Below are 23993 nucleotides of genomic sequence, written 5' to 3' on the forward strand. Positions count from 1 at the left end.
CAAAAATCTTATACCAATAATACAATACACATTTGCTGTAAAGACTATATGCCGTATGTCACTACTTATGTGTTTGATGGCCGTGGATGCTCGATGCTCGACGTTCGGACTAAATACGTGGATAGGTGCCATGTATGCATACGTATGTATGTATGTATGTATGTATGTGGACGAGACTATTAATTAAACCATATACCATGATAATATAATATGACATGGTGTAGTGTGCTACATATGCTATGCTATAGTATCCGCGGATGCAGATGCATCCCAAGCAGAAACAAAAGTGCTCGCTCCCGGCGCCGGTGCCGTTCCAGTTCCCAGTCCTGTTCCTAATATCCCTATGCCCATGCCACACATATCCAGGAGATTCCGAGGGTGGTGGAGAATGTAAAAGCAAAGCGCTTCTCTTTTCTTTGCTATGTAGTGTACCATTAATGACCAAGTAATGTCGGTTAAATTTCCCCCTTTCCCCTGTCCTCCGCCTCCTTTTGAACCCAGGAATTTTAGGTGATTTCATCGTCATCTCGTCCAGGAAGATACAACAACATGTACAGACATACACAGGACCCATTGTATCTGGTTTTCTTTTGCTCCTTCTCTTTGTGAGAGGTACGCCGATAAAAAATGCCGCCGCCACGCCCCGTGGGTATGATGGACTCACACTCATTTACATATTGGCCAGTTCGCCATCAATGGCTTTGTCCAAAAATGTCCGCCTCTCCCCGGCAGGTACCTCACACTGCAGCCTCTGCTCCACCAGTGCTCTGACTTGCTTCTTGGTGACCTTGTCGAGATCCACCTCAGCCAACACCGCGCGAATTGCCTCGACAATGTCATGATCACTTGGCCCAGCCGAAGGAACGGTGCGGAAATCCATCACGGTGGATGTCGGCCGACTGCCCATGACGCCCATGCCTAATAGGCTGGGTTTACTGGCCGAGTGTTGCATGCCTCCCTGATACGGGCTGCGACTCCGCGAGTTATCCTGGTATGGTACTGGGGAGGGGGACTTCAACCGCGCTTGGCTGCCTAGGCTCAACATACTCATGTTCCGTCCGTGCAAGCTGATGGGTTGATCCTTGAACTGTGTGAGGCCAGTCATGGTGCTAGCGCGGTTATTGTTCATGCCGTTAAACGGCGTCATTGATCGAGGTGGTGCCATATATGGCGCTGATTGATGAGGAAAGCCCGCCAGGATCGTGCTGGCTGGTTTCACGGAGGAGTAATTTGACTGCATGTCGTCCATTTCCATCATTGCGGCGTCATCGGTGTAGCCATACTCAAAACCCTTCTCCGGATAGCCGCCAGAATTGCCACGACGCCCTGGCAAGTTGTTGGCCGCGGCATAGTCGTCCCACCTTTGGAGAGGGATTGATCGGGGATCGAAACCTTCGTCCTGAATGGCAACGACCTTTTTGTCACCTTTCTCTCCAATGACAATTCTCGTGTTGCCCCATGAAAAGTTGTCTTGATTCCAGAACGAGTAGATTGGTAGGATGAAGCTGTATATGGGATACGCGCATATGTAAATGATCATCCATCCCACGTGCTGCCATTGTCGTTTGATGATAAAGATGACTGCCTGTAAGCCGTATACTGCAGCAATCATCACGAGTGAGATCAAAGGGAATTGGCCGGTATGGGATGCGACCCTATAAATCAAATAGCCGAGATAGGCGCATGTTGCCGGAAGGATCAAGGTACCAAACAAATCAATGAAAACGATAAATCTCATCGAAAAGCAGCAGAAGCCACAAAGATCTTTCAAGAAGACGAGCTCGGCAAGGTTGTGAATGGTCGAGTTAATCCATCGTCTTCTCTGCGAGAGCAAGACGGACCAGGATTCGGGTGCCGCAGTGAGAGCATAAGCGTCCGGGACAAACTTGTAGGACATCGAAGGGAAGTGCTTCGTCATCAACGTCGTAAGGTATCGATCCTCACCCAAAGACAACAAGTTCTTCTTGTGGAGAGTATCAACATCGCAGTCCGAATACTCCTGGATGACCTTGTCCGAAATGATCAAAGGCCGCCCCTTGTCAGCGGTCCGGAGACGATACATACAGAAACTGTCAACAGCATTAGCTATGGTGAACAAAAGGAGGGGGAAACAACCACAACACGTACCATCCGGGTAAACAAGTAACGCTGCCGAACAAAGACTCGAAAGCTTTGGCAAGATGATGCGAGATATAGTATTCGTAGACTTGGATCATAGTCCACAAGCTTCGCTCTTCGTTCTCCAAGCTTGTCTCGCCACAGATGCCTGCAATCTTCGCATCGTTGGCGCATGCAGCGACCAGGCGATTGAGCGAATCTTCTTTGACCATAGTATCTGCGTCCACCATAAGAACATACTCGTACAATTCAGGGTCGACACCAATGACGTTGTTGATTTGGTGGAAGATTTCCAACTCGAGAGGGGACATGGGGGATCGGTGATGGACACGGTTCAAGAACTGCATCAACAAGATTTGTGAATCGCGTTTGCCGCGATTTCCAGGCTTCGACTTTGTTTGTTCCGATTCCTTTCCAACCTTGACGATGACAATATAGGGGACAACGTTGCCCTCGTATTCGTAGAGTCCGGAGTACACTTTGCCGTAATTGAGTTGCTCGTTGCCATTGCCGATGGACCTGAAGGGCAGGGCCGGTGGATCGATCTTTGGATCCACACCAAGCACGTCCAGTACAATTTTGGGAGTAGGCCTGTCGTTGCCGCCACCCACAATCATGCCGTCACAAATGACACAGATCAGCTTTCTCTTATTGTCATACTGAAGAGCCGTAAGAGAATCGAGAGATTTTCTCAGGTGGTCTTCGCCTTCAGTATAGGCTGGGACCTGACAGATGACGAATTTATCCTGTGCTGCCGGTCGGCGCTTCGACCCAAGTTGTAGCGCTGCCAAAAACTTGACTAGGATGACAGCACATAAAACCAAGGCAAAAGCCAAGAGAAGGTAGTTGTTGACCTGACATTTTGCGGAGTCGCGGAAGTCGACTTTGCCAACGTAGAACGCATTGTTCATGCAGTTCAGACTGTTTGCGAAAGCGGCATCTGTTCCCCATTGGCTCGTGATATCTGAGCCTGGGTTGCCATTGATAAGGCTCGTCACCTCCTCAGGAAGGAATTTGTACGTAACAAAATTGTTCATGACGTTCAAGGTGTAGAAATAGTCGGTGAGGTCGTATATTCTCTGGTTGATGATCACCCACTGCCTCTGGTCGTTTTCAGCTTGACTCTTGATGCTGCCCTTTGACACCACGAGATCTCCTTTGTAATATTCGTCCATCTTGGGCAGGAATGTGTCACTGTACCAATCCCAGCTATACAACTTTGATTGTTGGTCTGGTTGATAACGATGACCAGAGGTGTGGACAGCATTTGGATATAGAACAGCGCTGGTATCATTGTGTTGCAACACCACACTCTCGTCGACATTAAGACCTGGACAAGCGCGACTCAAGGGAGGTGGAAAGTATGCGTCAAGATTCATCCCAGCCAGTGGAAGCATATTCTGCGCGTTCGTTTGGATGGCCGTGTCGCTGTGTTGCGTACGATAGAACTTCGTCATGTCGTAGACTTTGCCTCGAACGCTGACATAATAGTCATTTTCACCTGTGTGGAAGCCGACTTCTTTCGCATTCCAGGCCTTGTCAAAGTTCGGGCATAGAAGCCTGCCAAACTCGATGATGTAAAAGACGATGAAGGCGTTCAGCAGAAAAATGAGAAAGACTAGCACCAGCTTCTCTCGCCAAGCCATGCGCACGTCGGGACGCTTCATACGACCAATATAACGTAAGAAGATAGAGGGTATCCACCAGGTGAGCGCCCACACGAGAGACACCCAAGCTTGTCTGCTAGCCGAAGTCTTTTTAGACTCCACGTTTCTAGGATCGGCAAGCTCCGGATCCAAGCCACCGACATACTGTCCAAGGTCTGGGTCATAGACGGCGTCTTTGTGATCATCACCCTTTGGCCCAAGGCCGTAGTCACCGCCAACTGTATGCATCGTACGTGCCATTGTAGGTGCAACCGACTTGGCCCGTTCTGTGCCAACCTGAGCAAGCAGGTTTTCTCGACTATCTCGGACACTCATATTGTCACCCATGGGCGGGAAGAAGCCACTGCTGTTGTGAGGAGCATTGGCAGAATGACTGGATGCAAAGGGGTTGAGTGGCTGGCCAAAGGTAGGGTCGTCAGAATAGCCACCCTCGATTGGTTTCATGTCAAGCATGGACTCTGCTTCCCACCAGGCACTTTCACGCATCCAGACTCGTTCTCGTCCAATAATGACTTCTCCATTTGTCCAACCTCTTTCGAGCAAGAAGCTTTCTATTCCATCTTTGCCATCCTTGCAGCCGAGTCTGGAATACCTTGTCACGAACTCTTCGACATCAAAATCGGCCGTGAAGTCGAGTCGCCGGTTGCGATGGTTGGCCCATTCAGGAAGTCTCCATGCTCGTAACTGTCTTGATACCGCTCCCGCAGACCATGCGGAAGTTGTCGAGGCCAAGGCAGCCAAAGCACTCGGCCCATCATCAGTGGGATGGATGGAGAGCTGATACCACGCTCTGCTGCTGGCAAGAGTAGCCCCTAGCTCAAAACGGCCTTTCCGGCCAAAATTCAAGCCTTCACCGTCGACGGGGTAGAGTAAAGTGCGAAGAAAGCCTCCGGGCTCGGCCTCGGCGCCGATCCTTTCAAGGATGCCCTCTCGTCGATCCCGGTCGTGCTCTCTCTCCCGACTGAGCGGTCCTCCTTTGATACCCAAGTCCGCTTCCACTTCCGCAACGGCAGAGTTCATTTCCTTGAGAACTGAGTGGCCGGCAGATATAACTTCGACACCATCGTCTTTCATTTCGGCGTTAATACCTTGGGTATCGTCGAAAACATTTCGCAAAGCCACAGCCTTTCCGAGCGGCTCGCCAGGGATTTCGATGACGGTAAGGCTGACCTCATCACCTGTCTGGGTGCTGGAGTCGGGTGTGAGGGCTCCGGAGCGTAACTCGGCAGCGATGGCATCATTAGCCCTTCCAAGGACCCAGTCCACCAGGGCTTCGTACATGCCTGCAATCAGTACTTCACGATCATCTGTCGAGCACTTCTTGACGAGGACCTCGGGCTCCAGGCCAATCAGACCACCTACGTCCTCGCATATTTCTTCGAGGACGTCGGAGTCAACCAGAAATCCAGTCGTCTCACCCAGCTTCAGCAATCCAGCAAGGCATGATAGCAGCCCACGGAAAACCCCGCCTTTGATTCCAATCGACTTTAACGCGGAACGGAAGTCTTCAGCGGCTGCTGCGTCATCGGCAGTTGGAAGGTAGGTTGGCGGATCATAGGATCCAGATCTGTTCAACAGGGTGTATTTGGATGGATGTTGCAGACCCAGGAACTCGCGTTCAGCAGGCGTGGATGCCGATGTCAGCAGGTAGTAGAAGACGTCAAAGGCACGATGACCAGGTTCCGATGGAATCTTCAGAAGGCCCCTTTCCACGTCAATCCCGGAGCCAGACAAGGCAAGCGTAAATCCGGTGACTGTGCCGGTTAGGGTGACGGTATATTTGGCAGCAAGAGAGGCATGTCGATAGGTTGTAGGGTTGAGAGGCGTGACACAAGAGAGGAAAGGGCGCAAGGCCGACAGAGCAGTGAATGCGATCTCTGGAGTGGACAGTGGAATGACTTGCAGAAATGCTTGGAATATCGAGGGTGTTGATGGGTGCAGAGACCCCAGAATGATACATCCATCCTCAGCTCTCCGTCTGGCATGTTCCCAAGCTCTTGAGGCAATATCAGCATCGACAGAACCCCCCACTCGTCCTTGGACATCAGGGTTGAGCGCAGTCAGCCACGTGTTGACGGCAATGCTCGTGCTCGAGTCGAGTTGGTACGTTTGGCCGGAGGCATAGATTGTGTGTAGGGAGTTGAGGAGAGTAGTGGTCGAGACTTGGGTAGGCTGTTGAGCAGCTGTTCGGGCTGCACCCACTTGCGAAGAGTTGTTTGAGTATGTCGAGTAGCGGTTGGCCATGTCGAGGCGAAGTTGGGCCCCTGTCGACCCCTTTGCTCGACGGGGCCTCCGTCAACCTTTCGAAGTATCGATTAGTATGTGAAGCGCCGCCCGTATGTGAAAGCCTCCTTCTTGCAGGTGTATTCCGTCCGTCCAGGCGGTGGAACGAGGCCAAGGTGGTGGACGGTTGAACGAAGGGATCAAACAGGAGCGAGCCGTGTCAAATTGTCAATGCAGCATTTCAAACACCAAAAAGAGTAGGAGAAGATTCCAAAGGGATAGACTGACAGATGCTGGTGAGAGCTGGAGCGAATAGAGTGAACAAAGTAAGCGAGAGTGATTTTTCGAAGTCAACGAAGGTGCAGAGGGTGAGCGAAGAGGGAGCAGGAGGAGGTTGTCCAGGTTGTCGTAGCCAGCAAAGGTCACGAAAAGGGCCCGAACATGGCGGAGTGCATGCAACCGTGTTTTGGGACGAGCGCATAACAAGTAGAGCGTATTGGCGTTACCGATACGGGTGCCTGACAACAGAATAACCGGCCCCCCTGTCCTTGCCCTGCCCAGCTTCTCCTCGATCCGCAGCCACGGTCCCGCTGGGTCAAGAATAGCAGCCAATCTGCAGCGCCACCCTGGTCTCGACGCCCATTTCCGGACACTTGAGCCCCGGACCTTTGCTGTGCATTATGCTGCTCTAGGCCTGAACCCGCCTAGAACCCTTCGGTTTACTGCAGGGGATGCCGGGAAGTTAAACCGCCCGTCAATCTGGTCCAGGCCAATCACACCAACAGCCACTGTGGTCCGGGGCAACGGGCTGGGAAAAAAGTCAACAAAGCCGAATGTCAAGCCCGCGTCAAGAGTCTGATGGCTTCAAGACACTTACGTAGAACATGCAATGATGGGTCCTCGGCAAACGGACGAGGTGTTGATGAATATGTCACCAGTCTGCAGTTCGAGAATGGAACATGGGAAACGCACTGGCCACACGGTGACAGGTTTGATGAAAAAGAGAGAGAAATCCCCTCTCGTCCTAGTTTCAGTTTGTTCCCACTCGTTGCCCACTGTGTGGTGTTCAGCCTGCACAGGGTGGTTTTCGCCTCAAACCAGCGCCAGGGCCCAAGCCCCCGTCGCAGTCACGTGATGACCGCCCAGTCAGCATGTGGCACGCGCTCTGCGTCGTTGTGCCTCGTCTCGCTCACTTGCAGCCTGCATGCTGCATATTATCCACTCGCATTGTCTCAGTTGGTCTTATCGGCGACCGGGCTGCATGTGTGCGTCCGTGGTCAGCATCTCTGGCATTGCGATTCCGAAGATGTGGTCACTCGCTTATCACCAAAGAATACTCGGAGAACTTGAAGGATGAGGTGTTGAAAAAGCCTCTTCGCTTGTGGTGTTCCCTCAGCTGGGGAAATTTGTGTGGAGAGGCAGGAAGAACAAGGAGTATCACCGACAACAAAAGAACCACCCCCCTCTTGCCCCCTATTAAAATTTTCAATAGCGGAGGCCTCCTTTCTAAGCCCTTGTGTCTCTATGGCTGTGAACTGGGGTCATCTTGACAGCAGCGACGGTACTGGCTAGGTACGTAAGTAAGGACACCCGTATATTGCGTTACGTCGGAGATCCAAGAGTCCACTGGCGAACCCGGAAGCCCTGGTGGCCCTGTACAAGTAGTGTTCCTTGGTGCTGGCCGCATACCGGGCGCATGTTCAGAGTATGCTTTCCATCTCTGATATTATTGGATGGTGACAAGCGCAGATCCACGTAGGTGCTGAGCAAAGGATATCCCCCCAACCTCTCTGTATACCTACACCGTATGGTCCCATGCTCTTTTCAGTCGCCGCGCAGCAACTCCGACAGATGACCATTCCGGCGTCAAAGGACTCCGGAGAGGAAAGCCCAGTGCGGCCATGGAGATAACTGGGTAGGCAGGTAGCTCGGTAGGGTGTCCAGGAGAAATAAGCAGATTCGCATGTGAGGTGACCGACTGACAAAACTGTAATCACCACTCCTGTACTTGGGAATCGGTCCTCTATACTAGGTTTCTTATCCGTCAGCATCAGAGAATGATATGGCCAGATTCGACATCCACAACCAGAGGACGGGAGTGCTCGCACCGGTGCGGTAGCAGAAAACGTGAGAGCCGATGGCGGCGCAGTGTTCTGCTCACTGCCCATTTGGTGAGATCTCAGACACTGAGAAAGCCTAAAGTGGTAGCATGCTGGTGGTTCCAATTGTTTCATTTGTAATGACAAGTACAAACTCCGCCCGAGTCCCTTTATCCACCAAATACCACAGTAATGGTGTCGCAGGCCGATGAACCCCCCTGGCTGCGCGAAGCCACTTTGTTGCTCTCGCTGTTCGATCATCTCATTTTACTTTGATTTTGTAGGTTGGTGCTTTCAGTTGCAATCCTTGCTACGATTTGACGATATCTCGCTATATTTCTCTCGCTCTGCATATTTGGTTATACCGGCACATATTGACGCTCATTGTTTCTGACGCTCGCTGTTGCAAAGTCGAAAAGCCTCCTTGTCCCGAGTCAACAATTGCCCAACCGCGCAAGTACGTCCGATGAATTGAGGCATTGAACCATTGGCACGGCGTGTGAGCCGACTCGTGGTTCGTCTTTGGAGATATTTTGACGCGTCCGATCCATCTCAATCAGAATGGCTGCTCGTGGCAATGTTCCTGCTCACTTGCAGGCTTCATTGCCTGCACTTCCTCCTCACTTGCAATCAGATACCCATCTGACGGCCCATCTGGCAAGCCGGTTCCATGTCTCTCTCCCGACGGCAAAGCTGTCCTCCCAGGCTTTGATATGCCTCAATACGTACACCTCGTCAACCAGGGGACCGAATGGTGAAAAGGAGGGAAGTGCCATGGGCGAGGCCGAGGATCTGGCCCGGAGAGCATGGGCAAGATTGGGAAATAGAGCAGAAGATCAGGCTATTGTCTTCTTGTATGTCTGCTCTGAACGTTAGTATATTATTGACCTGCCGCTAACTGTGCGGCAGTGGAGAGTCCGGCTCAGGCAAAACGACAGTCAGGTCACACCTGCTTTCCTCGTTCCTCTCGTTTTCCTCCACACCATTGTCATCCAAATTGTCCTTGGCTGCCTTCGTTTTTGATACCTTGACGACGACCAAAACTACCACCACCCAAACGGCATCGAAAGCCGGATTATACTATGAGCTCCAATACGATGCTTCATCCTCGATCCCAACCCTCATTGGAGGCAAATTGTTGGACCATCGCCTGGAAAGGAGTCGAATTTCACATGTACCCACCGGTGAAAGGAGCTTCCATGTGCTTTACTATCTTTTGGCGGGAACCAGCGCGGCGGAAAAGTCTCATCTCGGCCTCAACGGACACACAAACATTACCACGCCCGGCACTGGCCTCACGAGGTCTGCCTCCGTAGCACAGAAACGATGGAGATACCTCGGTCATCCGACGCAGATGAAGGTGGGCATCAACGATGCGGAGGGCTTCCAGCATTTCAAGACGGCTTTGCGGAAGCTTGAATTCCCCAGAGCCGAAATCGCCGAGATATGTCAAGTTCTTGCTGCTATTCTGCACATTGGCCAACTCGAATTTGGCACCGGCCAGGCCACACTGACTGCGGCTGAAGAGAGTGGCGGATACTCTCACGAAGGTGGTGAGACAGTCACGGTGGTCAAGAACACCGACACTTTGGCTCTAGTTGCGGCCTTCCTGGGATTGAGCGTGCAGGATCTCGAAGAAAGCATGAGGCACAAGACAAAGACACTCCACCGAGAGCGTGTCACCGTTATGCTAGATCCCAAAGGCGCTCGAGAAAACGCCGATGAACTTGCAACGACACTGTACTCGCTTCTGGTTGCGTACATCATTGAAAGCATCAACCAAAGGATCTGTGCTGCGGAGGACGCCGTTGCCAACACCGTTTCCATTGTCGACTTCCCGGGTTTTGCGGATCATTCTTCCACCGGATCCGTTCTGGATCAATTGCTGAACAACGTTGCAAATGAGTCGCTGTACAATACTTGCCTCCACGGCTTCTTCGAAAAGACAGCCGAGACGCTGGAAAGCGAAGAAGTTAGCGTGCCCGCAACTAGTTACTTCGATAATTCAGACGCTGTTCGTGGCCTCCTCAAGCATGGTAACGGATTGCTTGCCATTCTCGATGATCAAACGCGTCGTGGTCGTACGGATACTCAATTCTTGGATAGTATTCGAAAGCGATTCGAGAACAAGAACAAAGCTATTACCGTGAGCAGCGCGACTACCACCTTGCCTGGAAGCAATTTCGCCACGACGAACCTTGCGGCATCGTTCACCGTCCGTCACTATGCCGGTGAGGTGGATTATCCAGTCAATCGATTGGTCGAAGAAAACGGTGATGTGGTCTCCGGAGACTTGATGAACATGGTCAGAGCCACAAAGAGTGACTTCGTGGCTAGCTTGTTCGGCCAGGAGGCCTTGAACACCATCAGCCATCCCTCAGAGAAGACAGCTATTGTTCAGGCTCAGGTCAGCTCGAAACCGTTGCGCATGCCCAGCCTCTCCCGAAAGAAGCATGACCAACTGCGTCGGATGGGGAGTCGAAGAGCAGACCGCTCGCCTGCTGTACAAGAAGATGTGGAATCGACAAATGCCCCAGAGGAATCCAGAACGAGAAAGACAAAATCTTCCGCGACAGGGCTGACTCAGGGTGCAGCAGCACAATTCCTATCATCTTTAGACAACATCACCAAGTCTCTGACCGCGCCGAACGTCAACAATTACTTCGTCTTCTGCTTGAAGCCAAATGATAGACGGATCGCCAATCAATTTGATAGCAAGTGTGTGCGTCAGCAAGTTCAGATGTTTGGAATACCCGAAATCAGCCAACGACTTCGAACAGCGGATTTCAGTGTGTTCCTTCCATTCGGCGAATTTTTGGGACTGACCGACGCCGATCCTGGTGTAGTCGGAAGCGATCGCGAGAAGGCACAGCTTGTTCTGGATAATAAACAGTGGCCTGGGAACGAAGCGAGAATTGGTAACACTGGTATCTTCCTCAGCGAGCGCTGCTGGGCAAGTATTGCTCTCACCGGATCCCAGAGCACTGCCTACTTTGGCGGCGAAGTTCCCGCAATTTCCAGGCCTGATACGCCTAGTCTCAATCCGTTCAATGATTCTAAAGCTCGTTTGGTTGCCTCACATGAGGGAACTCCTGGTTCCTTTTACGGGGACGAAACAAAAGGAGGTGGCTACTTCGGCAGTCGAGACCTTGATGCCAAATCTGACGCTGGCGCCTCAGCCTTCAACTCCGGAGATATGTTTCGCAATCTCGAAACCAAAGAAGAACTTGCCGAGAAAGGCAATAGAAAGAAGATGGAAGAAGTCGATGTTGTACCCGTTTCGTCATCACGGAAGAGGTGGCTGGCAATTGTGTACTTCCTTACGTGGTATCTTCCGGATTTTGCCATCAAGTGGGGTGGCGGCATGAAACGGAAGGATGTGAGAATCGCCTGGAGGGAGAAGTTCGCCATCAACATCCTTATCTGGGTCAGCTGTCTCTTCGTGGCCTTCTTCATCGTCATTTTCCCCGAACTCATCTGTCCGAAGCAAAACGTGTATTCTGCGGCAGAACTGTCATCCCACGACGGCAAGAATGGGCACAGCGCGTATACGGCTATACGAGGCGTGGTGTTCGACCTAGGTGCTTTCGCACCCTCTCACTATCCGAGTATCATCCCACAAACATCGCTGGAGAAGTACGCTGGTCTCGACGCAACTGGACTGTTCCCTGTCCAGGTCTCGGCCCTTTGTCAGGGGAAAGACGGCCGAGTGGATCCGACAGTGCAGTTGGATTATACAACAACAAACATTTCGGGTTCTGCCTCGGTCATCAGCAGCACTGACCCCAATCGTCGGTACCATGACTTCCGGTATTTCACCAACGACTCCCGCCCAGACTGGTTCTTTGAACAGATGATCATGTTGAAATCAAACTACAAGAAAGGGAGCATCGGATATACTCCCCAATATGTGCACACCCTCGCCGAAAAGTCACATTCGATCGCGATACTGAATAACAGAGTGTACGACTTCACCACCTACAACCAGGGCGGGCGCAGCACCAGGGCTCCTCCGGGTCAATCAGTGCCAGCGGGAGTTGACACGAACTTTATGGATGACCTCGTGGTCGAACTATTCACACAACGGGCCGGGCAAGACGTCACCAAGTACTGGAATGCGCTTTCTCTGGATTCTGCTTCGAGAAGTCGAATGCAGCTCTGCCTTGACAATTTGTTCTTCGTTGGGGTCACAGATACCAGAAACTCGGCACAGTGTCTCTTCGCTCGGTATATCCTGCTGGCTATCTCCATTTTGCTTTGTACCGTGATTGGCTTCAAATTTTTGGCTGCGCTCCAGTTCGGAGGCAAGAACATACCGGAAAATCTAGACAAGTTCGTCATCTGCCAGGTTCCTGCCTATACGGAAGACGAAGAATCTCTTCGTCGAGCCATCGACTCAGCAGCGCGGATGCGATATGACGACAAACGCAAATTGCTCATCGTGGTGTGCGACGGTATGATTATCGGTCAAGGAAATGATCGACCAACACCTCGCATTGTACTCGATATCTTGGGAGTTTCGGAAACAGTCGACCCAGAGCCTTTGAGCTTCGAATCTCTGGGCGAAGGTATGAAGCAACACAACATGGGAAAGGTATACTCTGGTCTGTACGAAGTGCAAGGGCATATCGTTCCCTTCCTAGTGGTCGTCAAGGTTGGAAAACCCTCCGAAGTCTCCAAACCTGGAAACAGAGGGAAACGTGACTCCCAAATGGTCATCATGCGCTTCCTCAACCGGGTTCATTACAACATGCCCATGAGCCCGCTAGAACTGGAGATGCATCACCAAATCAGAAACATCATCGGGGTCAATCCAACGTTCTACGAATTCATGCTCCAGATCGATGCTGATACAGTCGTAGCTCCCGACTCGGCTACTCGCATGGTTTCGACGTTCCTGCGCGACACGAGACTAATCGCTGTTTGCGGAGAAACGTCCTTGTCTAATGCCAAAGCATCGTTCATCACGATGATGCAGGTTTACGAGTACTACATCTCGCACAATCTCACCAAAGCCTTCGAGTCTCTGTTCGGTTCCGTTACCTGTCTCCCGGGATGTTTCACCATGTATCGAATCCGAGCCGCTGAAACGGGGAAGCCGCTTTTTGTGAGTAAAGAAATCATTCAGGATTACTCTGAAATCCGAGTCGACACATTACACATGAAGAATCTGTTGCATCTCGGCGAAGACCGATACCTGACCACACTGCTCCTGAAACATCACTCCAAGTACAAGACGAAATACATCTTCCACGCCCACGCCTGGACCATTGCACCCGACAGTTGGACAGTTTTCATGTCGCAGCGCCGCCGATGGATCAACAGTACGGTTCACAATCTAGTTGAACTGCTGCCGTTACAGCAATTGTGCGGTTTCTGCTGTTTCAGCATGCGATTTGTCGTCTTCCTGGATCTGTTATCGACTGTGATTGCGCCGGTCACCGTGGCTTATATCGCCTACCTGATCGTTCTCCTCGCCACCTCGTCTGACGTTATACCGTTGACTGCATTCATCCTACTGGGAGCGATCTATGGTTTGCAAGCCATCATCTTCATCCTTCGCCGTAAATGGGAAATGATCGGATGGATGATTGTGTACATTCTGGCCATGCCTATCTTTTCTTTGGGCCTGCCACTGTACTCCTTTTGGCACATGGACGACTTCAGTTGGGGTAACACGCGTCTGGTGACTGGTGAAAAGGGTAAACAGATTTTGATCTCTGACGAGGGCAAATTCGATCCCGACTCGATCCCGAAGAAGAAATGGGAAGAGTATCAAGCAGAACTCTGGGATGCTCAAACCCAACGCGACGATGAAAGATCTGAGGTCTCTGGCTACAGCTACGCAACCAAGTCGTATCATCCTGCCGGGTCCGTCTATGGTGGCCCTGGAGTCTATGAAAGCACAGCGCATCTCATGGCTCCTTCCAGATCTGCATCACAGCTAGACATGAACCCGCCGGCGTATGGTTATAACCATTCCAGGATGTCCCTCGCGCCGTCGGACATGATGGGCGGCGGCATGATGGGGGGAGGTCAATCAATTGCCGCTATGGACATGGCAGATTTGACTGGACTGCCTACTGACGATATGATCCTGAACGAAATCCGGGATATACTCAAGTCGGCGGACCTCATGACCGTGACGAAGAAGGGCATCAAGCAAGAGTTGGAGCGAAGATTCAACGTCAACCTGGACATTAAGCGAGCTTACATTGGAAGTGGTAAGTTGAGCCCGTCACTCGAGCCATGAAGAAGACACTAACCTGTGGCGCAGCAACCGAAGCCATTCTCTCGGGTCAGCTGTGATTTATCGACATAATCTAGCATCTGTGTTGATCTAGCGAGACGTTTCAACGGCAGATTGGAGGAGTTCAGGATGACCAAACAAAAATGGGCGGCATGGGATGCATTATTTATAGGAGAAGGGACTCCATGGCAACATATAATCATTTCGAGAGAAGATGGATGCATTTGTAATCGAGAGAGGAGCCAGACATCAGAACAAGATAGATGTAGCAGGATCTCAAGGTATCTGATGATTGTACCAAGTATCGTGCCGTCCTGAAGACTTGCGAACCAGGTCTCTCGGCCTTCAGGCTGACTACTGTGTAATAAAGGTAGGCAAGGATCCTGAATGGGAACCTGAACAAGCTCGCCAAGCTTTTGGTTGAAGCTTTCAACGGGAGCTAATTGAGCCGCCCCCAATAGTCCAGGCGACCCTAGCGCCCCCGCTTTGGAGGTATGCGGTCATTGAACCCCCCGATGACGCCCAGTGATGCCCAATGGACGCCTAGAGCGGCGAGCTGCTGGGCATCCCACACCACCCGCATGCGACAAAGGATCATGCCCATCTGCACAGGCCAATAAAACAGTGAGACCATTGATGGCACTTTCAAGATTCAGGTCTTGCTTGCGCGGCCCTCGATCTTCCTACCCTCGATCCTTCTCTCGCTCCGCCAAAGCTTGAATGGACTCGTAAAAGCTATAACAGGGAATCAATCATTTCCTGATTGCGACGCTGCCCAGAATTTGCCACGACGCCCAGAGCTGAAATCTCATCACCGAGCCTTTGAGCAATCAGCTAGCGGAGGCAGTTTCTCCTGCGTGATGAAACAGCAGAGGCTCGTCTGATCACTGCGACGACTCGCTGCCGCTATGATCCCCAAGAAAGTCTACGAGCTCTGCCAAAGCGGCGAGTCGGTTACTTCCGAGCTGGCCAAAGATCCGTCCCTCTCCCCTCATGCGGCAGCCAAGAAGCTCTTTGGCCTCGATTTCGACGACGAGGTTGTCACTAAGAAACTGGACCTGGCCAAGGAAGAAGCCAGTGATCTGGAAGAGGCCCGCAAATGTGGAAAATGGGGCAAGTCCAACCCCAGCGACCTGTTCCTGAGGGTGAGAAGACCAGTCGACCGGGATGATGCGGGAAGAAGTGATCCTGACCTCACAGCTAGATCTATCATGATGTCCTATGCACGCTGGAGAAAAACCCCTTGGTGGGCGTCTGCTCTCCGTCACTCCTCGGAAGCAATGGCGTGTGCCCGCTCACAATCATGGCAACGGTTCCTGACATCTGCCGACATATGTCCAATGTGATAGCGAGGGCAGAACGAGAGGTTTTCCTGGCGACCAACTTTTGGATGCATTCAGAACCTACCAGGCTGATTACGAATGCGCTGAGAGAGCTTTCGAGAAAAGCTGTCCAGACCGACCGTCGGGTCGTCGTCAAGATCATCTACGACAGGGGAAGTGCGAAACAGGTAGGTCTCAGGACTTTACACACTCGCATGTCGGCCTGTTGACAAGAGGAGTTTGTGAAAAACCACCTCATAGTACCCCCGAGCGAATTTGCGGATCCAAAGGGCAAAATTCGAATTCCTCATCCTGATGAGCTGCCAAATGTCGACATCGAAGTCATGAATTTTCACCGTCCAATGTTCGGCACCTTTCATGCCAAATACGTGGTAGTAGATCGCCGAGTTGCCATTTTACAAAGTAACAACATCCAAGACATTGACAACGTGGAGATGATGACACAGTGGGAAGGCCCAATCGTTGATTCATTCTATGATCTTGCGCTCATTTCGTGGCACAATGCGCTCAAGCCACCACTGCCGCTGTTGAACCAGCCTGCTGCGGATAGTCCAATTCCGACATTCGCAAGCGAGAGCTATGTGGCCATGTTTGACGAGAATGGAAAGTTGGTCCCGGAGTATCAAGCGTAAGTTGGCTATCCTGCATTGTGATTGTGCCTCCAGTTGTGCTAATCCTACAGCAGGCCCACGCCGGTTCCTGATGGGCACGAGAACCTAAGGGAGCTTGCCAAGCACGGTTCGCAGACCAACATGCCCCAGCATACATCACAAGACCCTCATTACGACCCAGACATCAAATCGGAGGTCTTGCGCGCTATGGCTTTTTTGAGCCCGCGCGAAGGGGAGACACGGATCAATGCAATCACCCGCCTCCTAAACACGACAATTCAACCTGACACGAAAGGGAGCGCACCCGACATTGAACCGGCCGATACGATGACCCCTCTCATACCAATACCACGACATGACCCTTTCCCGATTGCCATGGTTTGCAGACTGCCATGGGGAACACCAAACAAGCACAGTCTGCATACCCCGCAAAATGAGGCCTTCGCCTCTGCTCTTCGTCATGCGACAGAGTCGGTTTTCATCCAGACTCCCGACCTCAACGCCGAAGCGCTCCTGCCCGAAATCGTGGCTGCGTGCCGACGTGGGACCAAGGTCACTTACTACTATTGTCTGGGATACAATGATGCGGGTGAACTGCTCCCTATGCAAGGAGGGCACAACGAGATGATAGCGAATGGACTGTACCGCGATGTAGGACCTGAACATCGCCAAAACCTTGACATCTATGCCTACGTAGCCAAAGACCAAATCCACCCAATCCACAACAAATTCAAGCAGCGGTCATGCCACATCAAATTGATGATCGTGGACGGCCACATTGGAATTCAAGGCAACAGCAACCAGGACACGCAAAGCTGGTATCACAGCCAAGAAGTGAATGTCATGATTGACAGTCCCTTGGTGGTGGGCAAGTGGATGGAGGGAATCAAACAGAACCAAAACACCCACATCTATGGAAAAGTCGAGAAGGAAGGACCTGATGCTGGATGTTGGAAAGATCCGAAGACCGGACAGCAGGCCGAGGGCGCGATTGGTGTTGATCCAGGCAAGTTTGCGTGGGCCAAGGGGTTTGTTGGTGCAGTGCAACGGGTTCGAGGGATGGGTGGGTTTTGAGCACGCAATGGTCGATACAGGGGCTGTTCGAATATACAATGGCAATATCGGAAAGATAACGACGATATCGGCGTTGAAGAATGTCCGGGTGATGAGTCCAAGCAAAGGTATTGAGATATGTATGGCACTGTGTCAATTGGACAAGCTATTAAGTTTTGGATCATGTCGAGTCTGGAGGCCTCTGGCCGGAGAATTGATCCTCCGAATTCCGCTGCGCGCTTCCGGTCCGCATGTCTTCGCCGTCGACAATGCTGCGCATATCAATCTCTACCTTGCTCACCTCACCTGTCCGAGTTCAGCCCAGCTCCAGATCCGACAAGGACTGCTCTCCCTCTCACACTAGCGCGGAGTACATGCTCTTTTGGTGCCTCCGAGCAACCAGCATCGTTCAGCTGTAGATCGTTAGTCCTCATGCATGGACCGCAAAGCTCCAGCCATTGGTTCGTGGCCGTGTTCAACTCGGCGTCGTGCCACCTTCACCATGCTTGCACCTGGAGCAGCAGCGTATGCAACATGGCGACTTGGTCCAGCTGGCCAACTGACACCTACCACGATGTCTGTGCGACCAGTTTCGCCGATGTGCACTGTCTGTTTGTCGGCCACGTAGCCTGCAAAAATGGTCAAGTTGCTGAAAGCCTCCTTGTGCCTCGAATGCAAAGTCGTCCAAATGACCGTCTTACTGTGCATCAAGTGCCTATTTGCGAAACTGCAGCTTCAACTCATGGGGACGCCAGGGGCTACGGTTGATATTGCTCCTGAAAGTAAGGTTTGCTATAAATGCCTGTCTCTAGCCTCGAGTGCACGTTCGAATTCAGCTCGATCGACTTTCATCCCACAGAGTTGCAAGCAAGATATCGCAAGTCCGTACAGCCTCAGTGATGATTTCTCGCGAGTTCGAGCGGGTTCCGCCTCCTCATGCCTCCATGGGCCATTGGCTGCCCAAGGACCGAGCCCATATCAAACAATGGCTTGCCACAAAGCTGGAAAAACTCGAGAAGAAGCAACAGCTTCATAAAAAGGGAGTCATCAATCTCGACCCTAGCATCATCGCGCTCCAGCAACTCGTTGCGGCTAGCCCTAATCTTACCAAACTTTCCAGTGACATGTTCACCCAGATCCCCCCTGCCTACCAGAATGACCCGACTGGCAAGCCTCAAGTTCGCGACTTTGAAACAATGCTTGGACTTGTCGACATGATCCTCAAAGAAGGACCACAGTGGTTTGACGTTCAGGATCCGCCAACCGCGATGGGCTTGATTGGATTCCCGATCAATGCGATTCTCGATTGGCCAATGGGTACTCTAGCGGGCTATCTCTTCTTCACGGACACCCAGGTTAACAGCATGTGGCAAGGCATCCTGAATGTCTGGGGCACATTCCTTGAGAGCCCGGCGTCTACCAGCTGTCTCAACCAATCCAGTGGATGGTTGTCTGCTGAAGCTCTGAACGTTCTTGCCGCCAAGGGCAATGATGGCAAGACGGACTACACATTTCAGCAGCTCTATGAGTGCAACCCATCACTTCCGTTCTTCGGCTTCACTTCCTGGGACAAGTTCTTCACCCGAAAGTTCAACCCTGGGATTCGGCCCGTCGCATTTCCGGATGATCAGCCGACAGCAGAGCAGCCGGACCCGACGCAAGTCATCGTCAATGCTTGCGAGTCAACGCCTCTCCAATTTGCCACCAATGTCAAGCTACACGACTCCTTCTGGCTCAAAGAGCAGCCTTACTCGTTGGCTGAGATGTTGGACAGTCATCCCGAGACTGAGCAGTTTGTGGGTGGTTCAGTGTACCAGGCATTTCTGAGTGCCTTGTCGTACCACTGCTGGCATGCCCCGATCTCTGGGAAAGTGGTTGACGTTCGCCATGTCCCAGGGACGTACTACTCGGAGAACCTCTCGCAGGGCTTCGAAAATGCAGAGTCACCCGATGCCGCCGCCCCAAACAACTCTCAACCATATATCTCCGCTGTGGCAGCACGTGGGATCATCTTTGTCGAAGCTGACAATCCTCTTATCGGGCTGATGGGGATTGTATTCATAGGGATGGCGGAGGTGTCTTCATGCGAGTTTACGGTCAAGGCAGGGGATCGGATCGACAAAGGTCAACTGATAGGTATGTTCCATTTCGGCGGTTCAACCCACTGCCTGGTTTTCCGGCCGCAGACGAACTTGGCCAGTCACAACTTTGTCAACCCACCGCCATGGGACCCCAATGCCTCGAACAACAACCCAGTCTGTAGTGCTCTGGCTGTGGTTACACCGCCTCCATCGAGCAGTTGAGGGAAGGGAGAGGGGCAATATCGACAATGATGGACCAACAAGCACGAGTTCATCTGCGCAAAGAGGCAGAAGAAGAGAGGGGGGGCCAGGTTCAGCAGCAGCAGGTAGAGAGACTGGGTAGCAGACAGCATGGACGTTTTCCCCAAATCGTGCCTGCGGCTTCAATTCCGCTATGCATGAACATTACCCCGAGCTCATATGTAAATACACATGGCCATGAAGAAGAGAAACGCGAGTAGTTTTCGTGTCTTTTTCTCCCTTATTCGACGGCGACACGGCAGACGCTTCGGCTTTCTAGCCCTGCATCCTGACTTCCAGCCTAAAGTTTGAGGTTTACTCCAGTGGAAGGGTGAACAGAAGGACTGTGAGACAGAATGACTTGACCCTTCATCCGCCTCGCTCGGGATCAAGCCGATGCCGACAGCGACATCGGCAATGGCACAAGGGAAAACACAACCCCACAACCAAGCGGATGGCAGCCCACCAGCCCCGCGTCCATGGCGACCTTTTCTCATATGGTTATTCGTTCGAGACGCGGTGACTGGCTCATCAACAAGAGCCGAATCGATGCGCCATAATACCTCCTTGCCCCATGGCAGTTCACTCCCTGCTGCTCGGCCACCATCGGGTCTGATTGCTGGTTGGCATTGACCTTTTCCAAGCCGTCAATTGCCTTTCGAGGGAGGGGATGTTGACTATTAAAATGTCTGACTGAAGAACTGGGTCCTGCTCTTCTCACATTTCATTTCCCTTTCTCACCAGTTACACTGAGCCATCACACTTTTAGATTTCTCCCTCTTAAACCAGGGTACACGAGACACACCTCTTTGTTCGACTCCCAGCTTACCTCCCAAGACCGCCGGTTACATAGAGACAGAGTCCAATCTCACTGAGCAGGACAACCAGTCGCAGACCCAGTTCACGATGGGTTCCGTCGCGAAATCGTACGTCTGTCCTGTTCGAGCTGATCAAGACCGAAGCGAAATTGGACTGACAGACCGATCCTGCTCGGCAGCGACTACACCACCTCCTATGCCTTCTTCGAGGCCATCTGGGAGGTAAGACTGCAGAACTGAATGCTGTTGGGGGAGTCTCACATCACTGACCGAGCACGCTGTGTAGGCTGGCATCACCCATGTCTTTGTCAATTTGGGCTCCGACCACCCGTCCATCATCGAAGCCATCACCAAAGGCCAGAGGGAGAAGCAGGAAAACTTTCCCAGGATCATCACCTGTCCGAATGAGGTATGAAGCGAAGAGATTAGTTGCTGCGCGCAGACCGGCTTGACGCTAAGATATCTCATTCACATAGATGGTTGCGCTCTCGATGGCCGACGGCATGGCGAGATTGACCAACAAACCTCAGTGCGTCATTGTCCATGTCGACGTCGGAACCCAAGGTCTGGGCGCCGCCGTCCACAACGCTTCCTGCGGACGAGCACCCGTCCTCATCTTCGCCGGCCTCTCCCCATACACAATCGAAGGCGAGTACCGTGGTTCGAGAACGGAATACATACATTGGATTCAAGATGTGCCGGACCAGAAACAGATCGTGGCCCAATACTGCAGGTACACCGCCGAGATCAAGGGTGGCAGGAATGTCAAGCAGATTGTCAACCGGGCTCTACAGTTCGCAACCAGCGATCCTCAGGGGCCTGTCTATCTCTACGGAGCCCGTGAGCCCATGGAGGAGGACATTGAGCCATATCATGTCGATCAGCAGGTGTGGAAACCTGTTGGACCAGCAGCCCTGCCACAAGAGGCTGTCACACTCATCGCGGAGGAACTGGTGCGGGCCCAGGAGCCCCTGCTCATCGTGGGCTACACCGGCCGCAATCCTGCCTCGGTGACAGCCGCCGTGGCGTTGGCGGACAAGATCCCTGGTCTTCGCGTACTAGATACTGGCGGTTCCGACATGTGTTTCCCAACTGATCACCCCGCGGCTCTGGGCTTACGGTATGGAGCTGAGCCGGCAATTACCACTGCGGATTTCATCCTAGTGGTGGACTGCGATGTACCCTGGATTCCGACCCAATGCAAGCCTAAGGCTGACGCCCGGATCATTCACATTGACGTCGACGTGTTGAAACGGCAGATGCCCGTCTTCTATATCCCGGCCTACGCTCGATTCAGTGCTGATTCCGCAACCTCGTTCAATCAGCTGAATGAATATCTGGCTTCACATTCGAATCTTTCTGCGGCTTTGTCGGACGAGGCGCACACCGCTGCGGCAAGAAAGAGACAACAGTCACACACAGCACGTTGGGGCCAATTTAAGGAGCTCGCTAAATTGCCTGCAGATCCGTCGAACACTTCGATAAATCCGCACGTGCTGGGTGGTCAAATCAGAGCAGCCGTGCCTCAAGACACCATCTTTGCGGTCGAAGCCGTCACCCTCAGCACCTTCATTGCCGACCAGATCGCCCCTGTCCAGCCGAAATCATGGATCAACTGCGGCGGCGGCGGGCTCGGGTGGTCCGGCGGGGGTGCCTTGGGCATCAAACTCGCGTCGGACTTTGCGCACCGCGACATGCAGTCTGGCGACCGGTTCGGCGCCAACAAGGGCAAATTCGTGTGCCAGATTGTCGGAGACGGCACATTCATGTTCTCGGTCCCTGGATCCGTGTACTGGATCGCCCAACGATACAGCATTCCGATCTTGACGGTCGTGCTGAACAATAAGGGCTGGAACGCACCTCGCAGGTCGATGCTTCTGGTGCACCCGCACGGCGAGGGAAGCAAGGTGGACAACAAAGCGTTGAACATCAGCTTTGAACCGACACCGGATTATGCGGGGATCGCAAAGGCGGCGACGGGCGGCCATGCGTGGGCCGGGACCGTGAGCACTGTCGCGGAGCTGCTGGACGCCTTGCCACAGGCGGTCGAGGCGGTCAAGGGAGGCAGATGTGCGGTGTTGGAAGTCAAGATTGGGGCCTAGCTGCCAGCAAAGCAAGGCGATGTGAAGATGGAGGAAGTCGCGGCGAGCAGTGGGTAGGGAAGGGGAAGTGGATGGAAGGGCGGACGGACGGACGGACGGACGAGATTTTTGGGTATATATGGTTGGTAGGTAGATATATATGTATGTGGCTGTATATGTGCTTCAGACAGACGAACAGTTCACCATGTCCTCAGAAGGTCCCGAGCATCTAATGTCCATGTAGCTAGCTAGCTAGCGGTCGTGATACCAGAGGAACGAAACAGGACGGCGAGTTCGGCACATATAGTACATATTACCTACGCATATTCCACTCAGCATCCAATTGATATGGCCGATGGATAAGGAGTATTATCAGAGCACAACCTCACCTCACCATTCGACCGAGAGGCAGTTCCACGTACATTACTCATATCAGCTATATAACAAACAAAGTCACATGTTCCGTCGCAATCGACCATAGGATGTGGAAAACAGGGCTTCCCGTTCGCTCAGCCGTACTTAAGCCACATGCCGGTCAGTTAGTACTAAGGTGGGTGACCACTTGGGAATCCTGACTGTTGATTGTTTTTGCCTCTTTTCATTCATTCATTTTTCTTCGGACGTATTTCGTGGAATATCTTCGATTTATTGGATAGACGGGCACGGAGTTGAGAGTATACAGATAATCAGGTATATCCAAAGAAGAGGTACAGTAAGTGGGCATGGCGCTAGTTGGCTGGATTTTTGGGTGGGGGGGGGGGGGGGCGCCCGCGACAGTTCGCTTGCTCATAATTATTTTTTTTTTCCCATTTTCGATTGGTTCAAAGTACAGATATCTCTAATTTTCAAAGACTACGGAGCAGCACATTACCTGGGAAACATGTCCTCACTACGGAGAATCATGCGGTCCCTTTCCGAACCACAGTGTTTCCTGAAGACATTCAGCTCATGAAACAAGCAAGCAAGCAAGCAATTCCTTGAATTCCTGCCTGTCTGTCCCCTGACACAGTTCTCACACGGATACTTGAGTGATGACAAGGAGGTAAGCAAAAGGCATGCAACACAGTATAGCAGGGATCCAGTAGAACATCTGGAGACAGACATGAGCGAACTAGTGCTTCGTCAAAGCGTAATGGTCTTGTCATTTAGAGGGTATTGCGCCCTTCCTCCATTCATTCCTTTTCGTGCCGTGTTCTCTCCTGTTGACATGGTTGTGCATTGTTGGGTCCTTGCATCTGTGGTATCGTCTGTGGGCGGCTATCCAGCTCTTCCACTTTGCTTGCTACAGTATATGCTAGGAGTCTGGTGTCCTGCTCAGGCCCCCTCGAATGCATTTCGACACACGCCAGTCGTAGACACAGCTGCGTTTAGTTTCGGTTCTGGCCAATCGTTGGCCTCCGTTCCCGAAC

The 23993-nt window shown here is 52.2% G+C and overlaps 5 protein-coding genes across 5 annotated transcripts; 4 read left to right on the forward strand and 1 right to left on the reverse strand.

Moving 5' to 3' along the window:
* Positions 1–670: 670 nt before the first annotated feature.
* Positions 671–6029, reverse strand: A1O5_05821 (chitin synthase; the record flags this gene model as incomplete). Its single annotated transcript, XM_007746420.1, has 2 exons — positions 671–2069; positions 2128–6029. The coding sequence occupies 2 exons, from the start codon at positions 6027–6029 to the stop codon at positions 671–673; spliced, it is 5301 nt and encodes a 1766-aa protein (XP_007744610.1).
* Positions 6030–8668: 2639 nt separating this feature from the next.
* A1O5_05822 (chitin synthase) lies at positions 8669–14360 on the forward strand (the record flags this gene model as incomplete). The annotated part of the gene is made up of 2 exons (XM_007746421.1): positions 8669–8961; positions 9017–14360. 2 exons carry the CDS (start codon positions 8669–8671, stop codon positions 14358–14360), a joined length of 5637 nt encoding a protein of 1878 aa, XP_007744611.1.
* Positions 14361–15265: 905 nt separating this feature from the next.
* On the forward strand, positions 15266–17385 carry A1O5_05823 (uncharacterized protein; the record flags this gene model as incomplete). The annotated part of the gene is made up of 4 exons (XM_007746422.1): positions 15266–15502; positions 15562–15867; positions 15919–16328; positions 16386–17385. The coding sequence occupies 4 exons, from the start codon at positions 15266–15268 to the stop codon at positions 17383–17385; spliced, it is 1953 nt and encodes a 650-aa protein (XP_007744612.1).
* An 878-nt stretch (positions 17386–18263) lies between these two features.
* A1O5_05824 (uncharacterized protein) lies at positions 18264–19667 on the forward strand (the record flags this gene model as incomplete). Its single annotated transcript, XM_007746423.1, has 1 exon — positions 18264–19667. The coding sequence occupies one exon, from the start codon at positions 18264–18266 to the stop codon at positions 19665–19667; it is 1404 nt and encodes a 467-aa protein (XP_007744613.1).
* Positions 19668–20591: 924 nt separating this feature from the next.
* Positions 20592–22605, forward strand: A1O5_05825 (uncharacterized protein; the record flags this gene model as incomplete). Its single annotated transcript, XM_007746424.1, has 4 exons — positions 20592–20611; positions 20665–20725; positions 20790–20912; positions 20980–22605. 4 exons carry the CDS (start codon positions 20592–20594, stop codon positions 22603–22605), a joined length of 1830 nt encoding a protein of 609 aa, XP_007744614.1.
* Between the last annotated feature and the right edge of the window lie 1388 nt (positions 22606–23993).

This window comes from Cladophialophora psammophila (genome assembly GCF_000585535.1).
Source record: "Cladophialophora psammophila CBS 110553 chromosome Unknown aczJe-supercont1.8, whole genome shotgun sequence".
Taxonomy (NCBI): domain Eukaryota; kingdom Fungi; phylum Ascomycota; class Eurotiomycetes; order Chaetothyriales; family Herpotrichiellaceae; genus Cladophialophora; species Cladophialophora psammophila.